Here is a 17283-nt window from a genome sequence, read left to right on the forward strand (position 1 = left end):
TAGTAGAGGCAAAACTTTATATATATTCTTAAATACTTACTAAGTTTATATATAAAGAAGAAGGCCTTAACTTAGTTATAGGTATAGTTATAGTCTTAGTAATAGAAACTATTATAAGCGTGCTAAAAAACTTTATATATTATAAACTTAGAGATATAAAGGCGCTTAGAGCTATTATTATAGTTCTAATAGTATATAAGCTTATTTTTAAGAAGAAATTATAGACTTTACATTAGCTAAGACTTATTCTTATAGTTCTAGCGCTTACTAGAGATTATAGCTAGTACGTGCGTCTAGAGTAAGTTATTAAGATAGACTTAGGCTAGCTATATCTTAAAGTTATTATTAAAGTCTATAATAAGTATATAAAAGACGTAAGCTATATTATTAAGTATATTAGTCTTAAGGTCTAACTCTAGTATAGCTATAAAAGTAAGGCAGAATAGTGCGTTAGAAATAAGGTAAAGCCTACTAGGTCTATATCTAATATTAAGATTAAACTACTAGAAGTAAACTAAGACTTTAGCTAAGCGTAGATTTAGGCTCTTAAGTAAGTCTATTATTATAAGTTAGCGCTGTTAAGTAATAGTAGTAATAGCTATATAGTTAGTAAAGATAAATATCTTTAGTAAGGCTTCTACTATATATTTTAGCTTCTTAACTACCTAATAGAGTCTAGCTATCTTTAGTTTAGTAGAAAAGTAATAAGTCTTAGCGCTAGATAGACACTTAGATAGAAAAATAATAGACTAAATAAAGAATATAGAAAAGTTAGTAGAGCGCTTTAACTAAGCTATAGGTAATAATTTATTATTATTATACTTATTAGAAACGTTAGAGTTAATTATAGTAGGTTTAAGGTTGTCTAGCATATAATATACTATAAGAGCTATACTATACTATTTAGAAGAATCTATATTAATATATAGTATGCGCTAAGTATTATAGTGTATAAGTTAGATAGAGCTTAACTAGAGTAACTAAACATTGTTAAAAGCTTCTCTAATAGGCTCTTCTACTAGAATATAGGCCTTTACTACTACTATAGTTCTACTTCTACTCTTCTTCTTAGAAGTAAAACGTAGAAGCTTAGTCTTAAGATTAGTAAGTAGTTAAGAGATTTATACTAGGTATAGAGTCTAAGTATTAAAGTAGTTAATTACTCTATAATATATCTCTATATTCTTAGCGTTCTTAGAGAAAGCTATATCTTAGAGAGTAGTAATACGCTTATTTATAGACGCGACTCTAAAAGCGTTAACTCTCTAACTAAGTAGTTTAACTAAGAAGTAGCTAATAAAAGCTTTTACTAGAGCTAAGAAAATTCTTATATTAGAAACCTAGTAGAAGAAACACTTAAGGTATAAGGCGTATTTATATAGAGTATAAGAATAGATAATAAAATTATCTATATAGGCCTTTGCAAATTTCTTTATATTCTAGAGTATAATATTACTATAACGCTATATATAGAAGACTAAGTTCTTATAGCCTATAGTGTATATATTTAGTATTTCTACTCTATAGTAGATGTTAATAGTAAAGTTATATTAATTCTTAGGTTAGATAGTAAATTAGTAGAAATAGAATAGTCTATCTACTATAGTAATATACTTAGCGCTCTATAGTTATATAATAATATCTTACTAGGTTATAAAGAGGTATAAGTTCTTAAGCGCCTAGTAGTTTATCTCTCTTATATTAAGAATAGGCTATTCTTTCTATTTAATAGAAGTAATAGAGCTACCTATATTATAAGTATTAACCTTCTTCTATACTATAAATACTAGTATAGAGAAAGATATAGATAGCTTAGTAAGTTTTATCTTTTAATTATAAGTAAGCTTATTAAAGACAGCGTTAATAACTTTCTAGTCGCGTAGACTACTCTAATAGACTTTTAAGAAAACTTTTATATTTTACTAACTATTCTTAAGAGTAATAGGTATCTAGAACTCTAGCGCAATGTCTATAGTAGTACCTTAGTCTTTCTAAATATAAAGAAATAATATAGTCTTTTAAAGTAGTAACTTTACAGCTACTAGGTTGCTAAAGATAGTAATACTATTAGTAGTCTTTACTTTCTTATAATATATATAGCAGAGGTTAGATATTACTACTAACTTATATTCTAATTAATTAATGCTATATATAGCTTTAGTATTAAGCAGAATAGCGTACCTAAGTAGTGTATAGTATAGTAGGCGTATAGAGGTCTTAGAGTTATTATATAAGACTATAGCGTTAGTATCTACCTTTATAAGTATTACGTATACTAAGAAAGCTAGTAAGAGCGCTTTAGTAGGCTTAAAAATGTAGTTATAGGTATAGAAAAGAGAGTGCCTAATATACACTAGTACCTTAATAGTAGATTAGAGAGGTATAGTAACTATAGTAGTAGTTATTACCTTACACTTCTTAAAGGCGTTCTTATTCTTTAGAAGAATTAATAGTAGAGTAGTTATACTCTTATAGTAAGGTTATTATATAGTATAGGCTTTAAGATTAAAAATAATCTATTAAGGTACTAGCGTGTCTATACTAAGAAGTATATTAGGTATAAGGTAGTTAATAATATATACCTAAACTTTCTATAGTGTAAGAACTTATTTACTAGAGTTAGTATAGAAAGAGATATAGAGCGTAATATAGGTAATCTCTATTACTATTATCTTTTCTAGCCTAGCGTGCGCATAGTAGATTAGTTTCTAGAGAACTTTTTAGATAGCTTTAGAAAAATTCTTTTAAATAAAGAACTTATCTATAAGTATAATACTAGCTCTAGTATCTAGATATACTTCTAGATTAGAGCTCTCTTAGCTAGAGCGTATAGTTATCTTTATTTAATACTAGTTTTACATAGTAAAACCTCTATCTACTAGAGGTAAAGCTAAAGACTTTATAAGTTAAGTACGCGCAGGCGTAGTAGAATCTATAGCTACCTAGTTTATTAGTATAAGTAAAATTAGAGGTAGCTATAAGTTAGTATCTATAGTAACTATATAGACACTAAGGTAATAATTATTACTAGAGTCTAAGAGGTAGTAGCTTTAAATATATAAGTACAACTAGTTATTAGAAACTAGATTTATACTACACTTATAATAGCAAAACTAGTAGAGTTCTATAGTAGTTTACTAAGTAGAATAAGTAAGCGAGAGTAGTATATAGTACGCGTCTTTATCTTTATTAAAATCTTATATATAGATAAAGTTCTTGTTATTCTATAGAGCCTAGCTAGAAGAGTTATAATTATTAGAGTTATTATTAAGTAGAAAACTATTCTTAGTAGTAAAATAGCTAGAGTCTATAGAAAGGCAGAAGTCTAGTAAAATGTACTTATATATAGTAGTTATTTTCTTAAGCGTAGAGAATAGAGTAGGTGTAGATAATATAAGAGAAGGTAGTATTAGTATAGTAGAGTAGCCTAAAGCTAAAAGGTATATATTCTAGGTAAGAGTAGAGTTATAGTTATAGTATACTCTCTGCACCTTACTATATAGCTATAATATTATACTAAGCTACTAGATTCTTACGCAGGTACTATTATTTACCTAGAACGCTAGAGCAAAACTTTCTCTATAAGACTACTAGTTCTATAATTTAGATATACTTTACTAGCTACTTTAGTTATTTATCTAAGAAGAGTTGTTTACGTTTTACTATATATTTTAATTAGAGATGCTGCTATAGTTATAGTAAGTAAAGTTATTAAAGTAGAAGCCTAAGCTAGGTAGAGTAGAGTTATATAACTAGTAACACTTCTAATTAGATGCGTTATATATTAGATAACCTAAGCTACTATAACTCTAACTCTTAAAGTAATAATAGAGAGCTTACTTACTAGAGTTATATTCTACGCAGAAGACGTTAATAAGAATATACTTTTAGTTTTAGATTATAAGAAGAAACTTATTAGAGCTTATTATACTAATATTATTCTAAAGATAGACTTAGATTTAGGCGTTAAGTAGGTTCTATGCTTAGAGAACGTATTAGTAGTTATTCTTATTTCTATACTTAGCATTCTAAGCTAAACACTTAACTCGCAGAAACTACTTAGAGAAAAAGTATCTATTTATAAAGTTTTAGAGTATAAAACACTTCTTCTAAAGCTTTCTTATTATAATAGCTAGCTAGATATAAAAATATATAAGCTTAACTTTCTATTAGTTAATTCTATTATCTTTAATAATATTCTTATAGTAAGTAAGGTTAAAGTTAGAGAAGTACTACTAGACAGTAGTACCTTTAAAGCACTACTAGAGGTTATATTAAACTATATACGTAGCTACTATTCTAGATATAATAGCTATCTTTATAGTGTTAATAAAGTTCTAGACGTTATAGAAGTTAGTCTTACTAGCTATCTTAGAGGTTTTATCTAGATACTTATATTCTAGTATCTTAGGCTAGAAGTAGCTAATACGCTCTAGGTAGAAACGTAGAGAGCCTTCTATTATAGTAACTCTTATATTATCTTTAGTAATCTTATTCTCTTTAGAGGTAAAAGCCTAGCCTATCTAATAATAATGTAACAGCGTGTATAGTTTATAGATACTATTATAAGAAAATATTTAATAGCTATATATAGGCCTAGCGCTCTTACTATAAGTAGGCTAGTAAGACTAATAGTGCTATAGGTCTTGCTTAAAACTATTATTGCAAAGATAGTTACTAGATTTAGTGTAGTTAGCTTAGTAATAGAGCTATTATAGAGGTACCTAGTTAGTTAAGAGTTACGCTAGCTTTGCTCTATCTATAATATAGCTATTATAATCTTCTCTAGTAGAATAATATACTATATAGAAAGGTTATCTAGTTAGTATATAGAGCTAATAGCTTTGTAATATATCTACTAGATTAAGAAGGCGTTTAGTAATTAAGGTATTTACGTTACTATTATTTAGAGTAAACTTCTACTAAGTAGAGAGATAGTTAGGTAGCTATAAAGGTGCTTCTAGTAGTTACTAGAAGTTAGGCCTAGAATTCTAAGCTAAATACTATATATTACTAGAGTTCTAGGTGTCTAAACTATAAGTAGAGGCGTGTAGCCTAAGATTATAGATAGGTATAGATAGTAGAGAATTCTAGCGTAGTTCTATATAGTCTACTATCTATATAAGTAGAATATATAGCCTTATATTAGTTAGACCTAGTAGTAGAGAAGGCTGTAGAAGGCCTAAAGTCTAAGATATAGTAAAGACTCTAGTAAGCTATAGCGTAATAGTAGTATAGAGAGTAGAGTTTATAAAGTAAAGGTTTACTAGAAAAGCGTTCTATAATATAAGAGAGTTAGTAGATACTACTTTATTTTTAGGTTAGAGACGCTAATCTATAGAGACTTTAGAGTGTTCTAGATTATTAGATATATTTTACTTCTTATCTTGCTAGGCTCTCTTATTATATCTTTTCTATTATTACTTTATTAAAGGCTTTATAGATGCTATAATACCTTTAGAGAAGTTACTATTCTACCTTTATATAATAGTTTTAGTAACTAACTTAGTAGAGCTATTATCTCTTTATAAAGGTAAGGCCTATAATAAAGCTTACCTTAATAGAGTTAATAATAGTAAGTTCTAAGACTTATTACTATTAATGTAAGAGGTCTTCTAATAGAAAAGTAATAGAGGTAGCTTAATAAAAGAGTTTATAGAAGTAAAAAATATATATAAAAGAGTAGAGCTGCTTAGAGAGGTAGTAATAGAAGCTAATTCTAGTAGAAGTAAGAGCGTAAGAGAAGAAGGTAATAACTATATAGGTATAGCTAGATAACTACTAGAGAGAACTTTAGAACGTAGTAATAGGCTATAAGGTAAAGAAACTATAGCTAGAATAGTATTTAAAGATACCTATATAGTAGTATAAGAGTAGGTAGAGATCTAGAAATAAGTCTATAAGAGTAGTAGCTAATTAACTAGGTCTTAAGATAGTGTATAACTAGTAGATAATTAGGTAGATTTCTAGTTAGTAAAGGTTTAGAAGACGCAAAAGCCTATAGTATTAGTCTAGAAGATACTAATTACTTAAAGTACGTTCTTTTATAAAGAGAATAACTCTTTAGTAGTAGTAATCTAGATATAAAAGTATCTAAGTACTAGGTTAGCTTCTAAAGAAGGCTAGCGTAGAGAAGAAAGAAAATAGGTACTTTTACTAAAAAGAGTTACGCCTTACTATTACCTACTCTTAAAGAGAGTTAAAGTACTATAAGTTTTAAGAATAGCTTATATAGTCTTAAGTACTAAAAGAGAAATAAGAGTAGTATATTAGAGAAAACTATTAGTAAAGGTAATAATATTATAAGCGTAGACAACTACTACTTAAGCTAGAACTAGTAGGCCTTAGAATATAGAGGTAGTTCTAGGCGCTTTATAGTAGGCTTATCTAAGAGCGTAATACTCTAGTATAGAGGCTTAGGCAAGGTAGAGTAATATATAGTTAGTTATACTATAAAAAAGTAGTAGTAGAAGAGCTCTTATACCTTAGTATAAGTAGTAGTAGTAGAGAATTAGTGTGCGTATAGGTTTAATTAGAGAATAGTAGAATTAGGTATATATTTAGAAGAAAGAGACTAAGTAGAGTATTAGTTATAGTCTTAAACCTAGTAACAAGATTAGAGAAGGTAAAAATATTCTAATACGCTATTACCTTACTAGGTATAGAGAGAATAAGTAGTAACGTATTAATTTATTAGAAGTAGCGTGTTATTAGAAATAGTTATTTAAGATTAGGCTTACTATAGAAAGCGTAGATAGCTATTTATAGAAATAACTAGAGCCTAATAAAGTAGGTAGATAGTTCTTATAGAAAGCAACGCCTAATTAAGAAAGTAAGAGTATAACTTTTAGTAGAAGATAGGCTTAGAGATTGCGAACGTAATAGAGATATACTAGTTATAGTGCAGCGCTCTTTTGCAGAGTAAGATACTATTAAAAGCTTCTTTAGTAATAATCTAATAAGCTTAGTATAGGCGTAAGTAGAATATATTATATAGGTATAGAAGTTCTAACGTAGGCTAGAGCTAGTAATAGTTAGAGTTAGTGTACGCGTTATCTATATTATAGAGAATATAGGTTGCTAGACTTAATAGTTACTTAAGAATGTCTTTTATAAGCTAATAGTATTATAAGCAAGGTATAGTTATAGGTAGTAACTTTAGTAGTAATAGAACTATCTACTTAAGATAGACCTTAAAGCGTTCTATTTCTAACTACGCTACTAGGTTATATAGCAAGACTAGAGACAAGATTGTTTAAGTTATAGCTACTAACTATAAAGTATAAATAGATGTAAATTATATATAAGGTTTACCTAACTAATCTAGGAGAAGGTAAGAGCTATATATAACCTAGCACAGACTATCTATAGTTATGTGACACTCGCTATGTTCCTAGATAGTGTACGATCCTCTATCTGAATAGCTAAGAAAAGCCAATAAACTGCTTTCGCGCTATAGTTTGTAGGCCTGTCGGACCCTATAGTCTGCGACATCCACAGCTTTGCCTGAGAAGCAATCGCATCTTGCATATGGTAGTAATCGACAAGAATAAGGATCTTGACAAATAGCTCCAACGAGACGGATTCAGGTATCCGCTTAACCTGTACATGGACAATGTTCATGACTACCTCCATAGCCTCCGCATCCCAGTCTTCTGCTTTGATGTAATACAGGCCGTCGTCGGGGTTCGGTAACGTCTCGTTGTAGCCACCTTTGAATATGCTGTCAAAGTAGGACGACACGATGCGCAACTGGCGCGAGGAGACGAGGAATTTGACTAAAGGCCGGGATTCGCTTTCGTTCGCGGCGCTATCGTGAGACGCGTTTTCGGTCGCGTCGTGCGCGATAGACTGGTCGCTGTCGGAATCGATGTCAGAATCGGCATTCTCTCTCACTTCCAGCTGTTGTCCTAGTGTCGGATCCAGTAGACAGGTCTTTGGGTTTTCCAAGATGATCACGGTGTCGCCGTTGGGATCGATCGTCACTAGCTGAGGTTCTGAGGCCATCGTGGCTGAGGCGTGCGCGGAATTGGTTGAGCCTTGGGTAAATGAGAGCAAGTGCGAGAGAGATTAATGGTCAGAAAAACCGTGTTTGCTTGGCAAGCTCTCTAGGTGGATTGCGCTGCTAAGATCGAAGGTGAAGGAAGAGTAGATCAGTGGAGCTCACGTGGAGACAAACAAGTGGGCAGTGAGAAACGCATAGTTGTACGTGGCTTGTTTTCGCTCTGCGTCATCGCAGTACTACTACTACTACTACTACTACTACGTCTATTCTAGCCTGTTCTAAACTCAATATTTAAGTCTGCAGGCTATCCTGTTTCCACGAAGTAGAACTGTAGTTTAGTTAATACAACCTTGGGTGTATGTCCTCCGTCATCGCAGTACGAGTGGATGGAGTGCATGGCAACTATAATGTAGCTGAATTTGAAGATGAGTCATAGTACACGGCGTCAGTATAAGTATCCCGCGATGGCAGATTGGCACTTTGACTACGAGACACATTTTATTCAGAGTGATACCAGCTTTCTGCTCGAACGTTATGGGTTGTCGAAAGACTCTGGCAGTTTTGCACCTCTGTTTCCTTAGCTACCCTTCATTCGCTCGCTGATACAAGGCCATCCATCGCTGCCCTGTCTCGAGATCGGTATTTCCAATATATTCTCTGGATCCTCAGGCCCAGAATCTGACGACTTTGGAAGGATTGAGAACCAGTTGGAACTTCAGATCCTCGTCGACCTTCTTCATAATCCGATCGAACAAGCCCTTGAAGTCGCATCCCTTGCATGCTCCTACGGGCATATATTCCTGATCTACAATTACCCTGCCAATCATAACAGAAGATTGTTTCCGGGTCACCATGGTCCATACAGCATCACAGGCTTCCTGGAGACTTGTGCCGTATTAAGGCGGTGAGATAGTGTCTCCTGAAGTCGACGATAGTCCATCAGGTTGCCTGAGCAGTATAGGTCAATACTCATCGCGATGAACATAAACTGATCATAGGACGTTGGGAAAGCTGATCGCGTTGGCATGAATACGATACTGGAGACGTGTAGGACGGTGAAGTTGTATGCTAAGGAAACTGGCTAGCCTTCAACTGACTGCGGTGAAAGATCATGAATACGGGCGTACGCAACTGAGACAAGAACTGAGAAATGAAAACCGCATTAGGCGCATCGCCTATCAACTGCATGTGCTGTATTGCCCCACTCGGAGGTCTGTGGATAATAAGGTATATACATGAACTACGTTTACATAATTATAATTCAGGAAGCGATACCTTCAAGTTGTATTTGCTCTCTAGTAGTGAGCAGGGGCGGGGGTCGCCTTGGGCCTGACCCTGGTCTCCAAAGTGCAAGGCGTGCTGCTGGCCTTGACAGCTCCATAGCCCTGAGCAGCAGAGGGCTTGGTGGGGCGATGGGCAGCATGGGTCGGCTTGGGGTAGGCATGAGGCCACTTGCCAGAAGGCCTTGGGCGGCCCCAGCCGAAGCCGCCTTGCGGACGGCCGCCGTTGTGGAAGTAGTCTGGGCGAGGGGTGCCAGAGGGGCGTGTGTTGTCAGAGGGACGCATGCCGGTTCCGGTGGGGTAGGCTGCTGCTGAGCCTGTACCGGTGGGACGCTGAGGAAGAGGCGACGAAGCAGTAGCATCAAGGGGTACGCGAGTGCTCTGAGCCTTGCTTTTGGTGCAAGATGTGGAGGTTGCGGGTTTGGGTGTCGCAATAGTAGAGGTAACCGCCGAGCTTGCGCCGGTAGGCTTCTGAGGGGCAGCCGATGAACGGGTAGCGTCAAGGGGTACGCGGGTACTTTGGGCCTTGCTCTCGGTGCAAGTCGTGGAAGATGCAGGCTTAGATGGCTTGACGGTAGGAGGAGCTACCGGGTATTCAGCAGAGCCGGTAGGCTCGACAACGGACGAGCTGGATACGGTAGAGTAGACCGGCAAGAGGGACAGAAGAGGGACCGCGGCAGTCTCTGTGAAAGCAGGTGCAATAGCAGGGTTGAATAGCTGGGACGCCGGGATGTAGATGGACTTGAAAGGGTTCGGCAGATCATTGTCGGGAAGGAATCCTGAGGGTATAGCTCCGAGGGCGGATGTAATAACAGAGACGATGGGTACTATGGGCACCAGGGACGCAATCGGGTTTGGAACGGGCGTGCCGTACCCAGCAGGTGCTGTAACGGAGGGAGCAGGCTTCGAGCCTCCAGCAGGGGCGTTGTAGCTGTTATCGCCGTACTGAGCAAAGGCCGTACCGGCAAGCAGGGAAAAAAAGAAAGCAGAGTGCATCATGATGCTAGCAGATGATCAAACAAAGCGAGGAACGAAATAAAGAGCGAACGACCAGCGAACCAGGTCAGTGTGTCTGTGAGAAGACGGTAAAAAGAATGTAATCGATGCGAATGATCGTGAAAGCGGTAGCAGGTCGTCGTCATGTTGGAGTTGCTCCCCTATATAACCAGGCGGGCAATGAAACAAGCCATTTCCGCTGGGGCCTGAGGCCTGGACCAAGAAGACGGCGCCAATCGAGGATCATCTCGGAAACATTTGCAGTGCACCCCAGTGCGGGGGCCGCCGCGCCTGTACAAAGGCAAGGTGAGAGCTGCGAGTGGTTGGGTTGCTGAGGCGCGGACCGTAGAATGGGTAGCGTAATTGCGGTCGTTTCGAGTTGTTTCGCCAAGATCCGGCTAGCGGTAGATCGCCGCGCCAACACGTGACGAGGTCGGGACGGGATGGTCTAGATCACCAGCTCGTCATTGCGTCAACACGCACCATTGCACCATTCATCATTTAGATTTGAGGACTTCAGCGCTGAGTACTGACTAGCATACACTTAACGGCCATCTCGATCTATTGTATCACGACGCCGTCTTCCGCCGCTTGATACCGATCCACATGTCCTCCCAGAATCCTACACCACCTTTGACTACAAAATTGCCTTTGCGGCTTTCGTCGATCTCAATCTTGAACGTCCTGAAGAACTGCAGCGGGGCCTTGTACAACTCCATGAGTGCGATGTCTTTTCCAAGACAGACTCTGGCGCCGTATCCAAAGCCCATGTTATACTTATTGTACTCTTTTGCTTTTTCCTCGCTTTCGAGCCACCTTCCTGGACGAAAATCACAGGCATCTGGACCATAGATCTTTTCGTCGCGGTGCACGAGCCAGGGGTTGCAGGTTATTTCGGTACCGGGCGGCGCGTAGCGGCCATGCAGGTGTATCCCTGACGAACCCACAACGCGAGGGAAGATGTTCGGAGCGGAGGGACAGAGACTGTATTCGTCAGTATGTGAGATTGACTGGGAAGAAGACGAGTATGCCCTACCGCATGCTTTCTTTGACGCAGGCAACGTAGTATGGACAGTGCTCCAACACTTCGTCATACTGCGGCATGGGGCTCAATTTGCCCTCGCGAGTGACGCGATCTACCTCTTCCATCAACTTCGCGTATACTTGAGCATCAGAGGTAATGTATGCAATCATCGCTTGGAATGCAGTGCCTGTCGTATCAGCGCCAGCGAGCAATACGAGAAGAATTTCAGCTTTGATGTAGTCCAAATCCAGCGGTGCGCCATCTTCTGTCCTTGCATCCAGGAAAGTCTGTAGCAGATCGACTCTGTCGACTTTACCAGCTTCGATATCTTGAATTCGCTTGGCAATGAGCTTGTCACGGAAACGCATCAGCGTGCCAATACCAGAATTATCCTCAGGCTTCGCGACAAGATATTTCTCGCCGAACCATGTGCCTTTCGCCCATTGTGTAAACGGCCAGAGCCGAGCCATTAGACCAAAAGGAAGTAGACCATCGTGGAAGCCTTTGATCAAGCCGTCAATGTCGGAGCCTCTCTCAATGAAACCGATGGGTGCGCCAAAGCCTATCTCCGATATGATGTCATATGCCATGTATACTGCCTATATAAAGTGTCAGTGCCCCTGATCGCCAGCATAACGATAGTGTGAAGCATACCCACGGCGCAAAGTCAAATCTACTGCCATCGCCGAAGACTTCCTCCAGCTTGTCAGTCCACTGCTGGATGCGATCATCCACTAGCCCTTCCATCTTCCTGACGTTGCTGAAACTATATGGGCCAGCAGCGATCTTGCGAAAGTGCGCGTGGTGCTTGTGTTCCCGCATATTGAACAAACTCTCGGTCTCGCCGAAGCTGCCGGTGATGTAATGATTCGACTTGTTCGATTGGCGATTGTACACTTCAGGGAGCTTGGTAGCATCGGATACCAAGAGTAGGGTAGGTGTGACGCGAAGCACGGGGCCGTATTTGCGGTGTAGGGCGAGTTCGACCTCGCATTCATCAGCTTTGATGTTGTGATAGGCGATCCATAGCCGTGTTACGCTGGCCCAGAAGGGACCCGGGAAGTGTCGTAGCGGGTGGAAGTATCGATAGTAGATGATCTGGTAGACGCATCTCACGGTAGTATATGCTACGAGTGCTAGGAGGATAATAGGTATCGTGAAGTATGAGGCGAGGTGCAGACTAGAGTCTTGCGTAGACATCATGCAGGAATCGCAGAATGCGAATACACTGGATCAACTAGAAAGGGAAACTGCGATGCGGATAATAGATATATCCGTGAAGTATCCATCGCTCCAAAGGATCGTCAAGTACCCTTACGATGTAAGACACTAACATGTCGCCCGGAGAAGCATCGCCAGCGCCTTTTGAACAATTCACACATGTGATTCGACATGAAATCATACAGCGGTCACACCTCTCTTCCACATGTTCTCCGATGGCGTGGCGGGGTAGCGAACGCTAGAATGGATGTTGTCGCGGGGTACATACGCAGGTACGGGCACCGTTTTCCGATCTACCAGCACAACGCGGGGTCGGGAGTTGCATTCCATACCACAGAAGCGACATGTTCGTGTCGTAGTTGGTGTGCGACATGAACGACCTGCTAGGTGTCATGCCAGCCAACCCAAACTAGGCTGAAGACGATGATTTCAATGGTCGGTGATGATCTTGTGAGGACGGAAGTCCCTTTCGAGAGAAAGAAAGTATGCGTCGAAGCGGACTCGAAGCCGTGTCGGCCCTGGGGAACGAACTTTGAGGCCTGGATGTTATTGAGGTGACGCACGCAGCCAGAGCGGAAAGATGGGTTGCCAAGAGCGCTAATACGTGCTGATCCTAGCGCAAGAGCCCCTGGATGCCCAGCCCTGGAGGTACCCGGGCGCGTATCGCCGCGCGGTTTGCGGGCCAGAACGCGAACACCGTCGCCCTCATTTTCCTATCCTTCCAATTTCATCTCCCGCACGTCGAATCGCGTCGCGAGACATACCATATTCGCAGTGGACGGAACTTCTGAATCGGTCAGCAAAAGATAAAATTCCCAATGGCATCCATAGATGCAGTCGCCAATGGCCATTCTACTCTCTTCTGCCACGCCGCGTGGACAATACCTTATTTACTGGTCAAAAGCTTCTTCGCACAAAGTCATCTCCTTAGCCCATCCCTACTGTACAGATAGTTCGAGCTCAGCCGCGTGTGCAGGAACGAACATGTCAACTGCCTAACAAAGTTCGATGCCGTCCGTTCACGAACGACCAACTGGGCGTGTTGTCGCTGCGATTGGCCTAGCTCTGTTACATGAAATTGTAGCGACACGTCCATGGATAGCAGCGAGTCGCTTCTTTCGCCGATATGCATGGGGTTATAGAAGTAGCGAAGCTTTCGACAAGCAAGTAGCTTGATCTGACGCTCCAAATCGCAACACTCGGCCGGCCATGTCATTTCTCGTAGTCGCTAGCGACGCAAGCCTCTTACACTTTAAACACATGCTGTTATATACGCCACCGTTTTACACGGATGTTAGCGAGGAAATGTGTGCCTGACCAGCCAGCACGGAGGTGAGTGGTGCTAAGAGCTAACCTTGTACTTATATTCTTTCAGATACGCTCGCGAAAAAAGGTCACTCAGCCACACGAGCTTATTCTGCCAGTCGATTAGATACCTTGATAACCGCCAGGTTTAGAGGCACAAACGCTACCTTCCACCAAGATCATCGCACCTTGTCAGCCCCATCTGGTCACGCTACCTCCATGTCCATCTGCATGGCAGTGGGGGCGTGGAACCATCCCTACTACGCGAACACACAGGCAAAGAGGGTCAGATGGGCTACCGTGTGATTGGAGCTGGGCGAACCTGCTGCAATATAATTTTGCGAGAAGGTCCGATGTTGTGCTACTGTGCCACATTTGCGCATGACTTCACAGCCCCGCTATCGCGGAATGCGTCATCTGCTTCGACATCCGCCCTCTTTCTCGTCCTTTCAAGAATAGTCGAACCGTATCTTTTTTCTTCGAATCATTGGGAGTTTCAGGTTGCAATTCTCACTCATAATCATGCATCTTTGCGATGCGTGTATGGCTCTGCAACCGATTCTTCATCGGACAACATCTGACGATCAGATACCGTTTGAGTCTTACAAGGTCCATCACCAGGGGTTCTTAGAACTTGCTGCAGCAAAGATAGCCGGTTGCTATATCTGCACTAGACTGCGGCGGACTCTGAAGGAAACGATTCGCCCCGTGAAGCTTCTCGGGGTCCATCCGGCAACCTTCTACATTGCAACCACTAGCGCACCTGAAGCTGGTGATTCTTTGCAGACCACGTCAATCAGGTTCTATCGAGGAGGGCAAGAAGACGATGATCTGGCTAGGGTACCACTCGACGTCTTCCACTGTATTCCATACGCTCCGAGTACGTATGTGCTATTGGCGACGGATCGGTGCTAAGTACACCAGACATATTGAGAGAACCATTCCGCATGGCTCCTTCTAATTCGGTCTCTCCAAAGGTTCTGGGCTTGGCCAGGCAGTGGTTCAAGCATTGCAGAGAATCTCATGCGAATTGTCGCGATGATGCATCTACGATATGGTATCCGACAAGGCTGCTAGAGGTAATGCCGAACACGTCCGATCCGAGACTGATTGTTACAACAAAACACAACCTGCAAGGTGGCTACGTCACTCTGAGCCACTGCTGGGGGTCTAAACCGATTATCAAACTACTTGGCGCAAATTACGTCCAATTCCAAGAAGGAATCAATATTCTTTCACTTCCATTGACGTTTCAACATGCTATCGCCCTTTGCAGATCGTTTGGGTTGCGGTACATATGGATAGACTCGTTGTGCATAGTACGATGATCTCGCAACTCAAGCATAAGGGGCTGGTTGCTGACCCTTTCCAATTAGATACAAGATGACCATGCAGACTGGCAGACAGAATCAGTGCGAATGCACAAGGTCTATCGCAACTCCGCCTTAAACCTATCAGCATCGGGAGCTGAAGATGCGAGCGAGGGGTTCTACTTCGAACGCGACCCAGCTGAAATCGGCCCATATCCGATGTGTCCTTCCTTCGATGGTTTCGATTGGCGGCACCGGGATTGCCAAGTTTTAGGCCCAAGCTGGCATATCGTTCACGAAGACGACTTCGGTCGGGAACTTCAGAAGACAGCGGCCTTCAAGCGTGCATGGATTTTTCAAGAACGACAGCTCTCGAAACGGGTTTTGCACTTCGGCAAAGGGCAGGTATTCTGGGAATGTCGTTCTGCCAACTACTGTGAATCATTTCCTCAGGGTCTTCCACGTGGTCTCACGGGCTCTATTGGTACATTGCCCAAGTCCGTATATCAGCAGACAAGGGACTGCTCATCGATATCTTCAGTCATACACAAGCGCCTTCCGGGGCTATCGAACCTACCGGCCGCAGTACAGATGCAGATGGTGTGGCAAGCATTGGTCACCGACTATTCTAAGGCCAATCTCACATATCCGAGTGATAAGTTGATAGCCATATCTGGAATGGCGCAAGATTTGTGGACCACGTGGCGTGGAAGAGTGAACAACAGGGTAAGATATATCGCTGGACTTTGGAACAGCCATCTACCAGAAACTTTATTGTGGAGAATCAGTGAAAAAGGGCCAGGCCCACGTCCAAAACCGTATCGCGCACCGACCTGGTCATGGGCCTCTATCGACGGCGCAGTCACATGGGACGACCGGATATGGATCGATGCGTACAAGTGCGAAACTACGATACTAGACGTCGATGTAAATTATACGTGGGACGAGTGGGGTCAAGTCACGGACGGACACATCGTGGCCAGAGGCCCACTTTGCAAACTTCGATGGGATGAATGGAAAGGTTATATTCGCCTTGGTCCCGACCAGGGCGATGACACTCGATATAGCGTTATGCTTCATGACGACGAATCAAGATGGTGGCCAACTGATCCGTGGAGTGAAAGCGGACTCTTGTATGGGCTACTCATCGTTCGCTTTCACGATGTTTCACTGCGACGCCGTTGCGTACTGGTCTTGGATCTCCTTCCCGATTCGTCCAATTCTTTCCAACGTGTTGGTATAGGTAACCCGATGTTTGGCTGCGAAGTTGGAGAGTGGTTCGATGGATGCCCGGCGCAGACGGTTGTGATCAGATGAGAGGAGAGCGTCTGTGAGTGGGAATACATGATCAGCGCTTGCAAACGTAAATAGATCTCGTAGGACGTACCATAGGAATGCAATTGATGTCGCGTTGTTTGTCATTGAAGAAGCAACTCCAACATGTCTCTGGTTTCCTGCCATGATTTCTCGAGGGTTGCATCGTCTGCAATGAGCAAATGTTTTGCTTGCCGAGCCTCCAAATGGTCGTTCAGATGAGAGAGACCTTCCAGTAGAGTATCGCTTGAGGCTTTTATATGTGATTGATGCTTCTCAAAATTGTGTTTGGCTGCTTTGATCGCGTCGCTAGTCTTCTCGAAACTGTGAAACTGTTTGATACTGGAAGCGAACAGTTCCTTGCTGCGCTGTATCTCTTGTTTTATCTTGGCATCAACAATGGTATTCGATCCAGTTGGCATAATATATATAAGGCTGTTCTAGTTGGGTGCGAGCTGAATGGTTGCTGCTATGAAATTTCGTCTGATGTCGTCTCGGATAGGTCTCGTACTGAAAGACGTGCGTGGTGATAACCAGATGCTACACCCACCCTCCACTCTTATACCAGACATATTCATACAGTGATTCATACGTATAACAGTCACATACAGTGTTGTGACTGTGTGGTGGCTGCGTGGTGTTGACTCTTCGCCATGTTAGTCACATTTGACTCTTCACCGCACAGCCCACTATGTCTTTCATCCCATCTTTCACCAGATGGAAGGAAGTTGAAGAAGATGGGAGGAGGTTGACATGGTACTGTAGTATCATGTAAGGTGGTTTGGGGGACATATATCGGGTGTATATCACTTGAAATAGGGCAGTGTC

The 17283-nt window shown here is 41.1% G+C and overlaps 3 protein-coding genes across 3 annotated transcripts; all 3 read right to left on the reverse strand.

Moving 5' to 3' along the window:
* Positions 1 to 7371: 7371 nt before the first annotated feature.
* J4E85_010398 (uncharacterized protein) lies at positions 7372 to 8007 on the reverse strand (the record flags this gene model as incomplete). The annotated part of the gene is made up of 1 exon (XM_051474607.1): positions 7372 to 8007. The coding sequence occupies one exon, from the start codon at positions 8005 to 8007 to the stop codon at positions 7372 to 7374; it is 636 nt and encodes a 211-aa protein (XP_051321527.1).
* Positions 8008 to 9300: 1293 nt separating this feature from the next.
* Positions 9301 to 10284, reverse strand: J4E85_010399 (uncharacterized protein; the record flags this gene model as incomplete). The annotated part of the gene is made up of 1 exon (XM_051474608.1): positions 9301 to 10284. One exon carries the CDS (start codon positions 10282 to 10284, stop codon positions 9301 to 9303), a length of 984 nt encoding a protein of 327 aa, XP_051321528.1.
* Positions 10285 to 10850: 566 nt separating this feature from the next.
* Positions 10851 to 12505, reverse strand: J4E85_010400 (uncharacterized protein; the record flags this gene model as incomplete). The annotated part of the gene is made up of 3 exons (XM_051474609.1): positions 10851 to 11265; positions 11318 to 11904; positions 11960 to 12505. The coding sequence occupies 3 exons, from the start codon at positions 12503 to 12505 to the stop codon at positions 10851 to 10853; spliced, it is 1548 nt and encodes a 515-aa protein (XP_051321529.1).
* Positions 12506 to 17283: the final 4778 nt, after the last annotated feature.

The sequence above is a fragment of the Alternaria conjuncta genome, assembly GCF_024043145.1.
Source record: "Alternaria conjuncta strain BMP 0040 chromosome Unknown scaffold_23, whole genome shotgun sequence".
Classification (NCBI taxonomy): Eukaryota; Fungi; Ascomycota; class Dothideomycetes; order Pleosporales; family Pleosporaceae; genus Alternaria; species Alternaria conjuncta.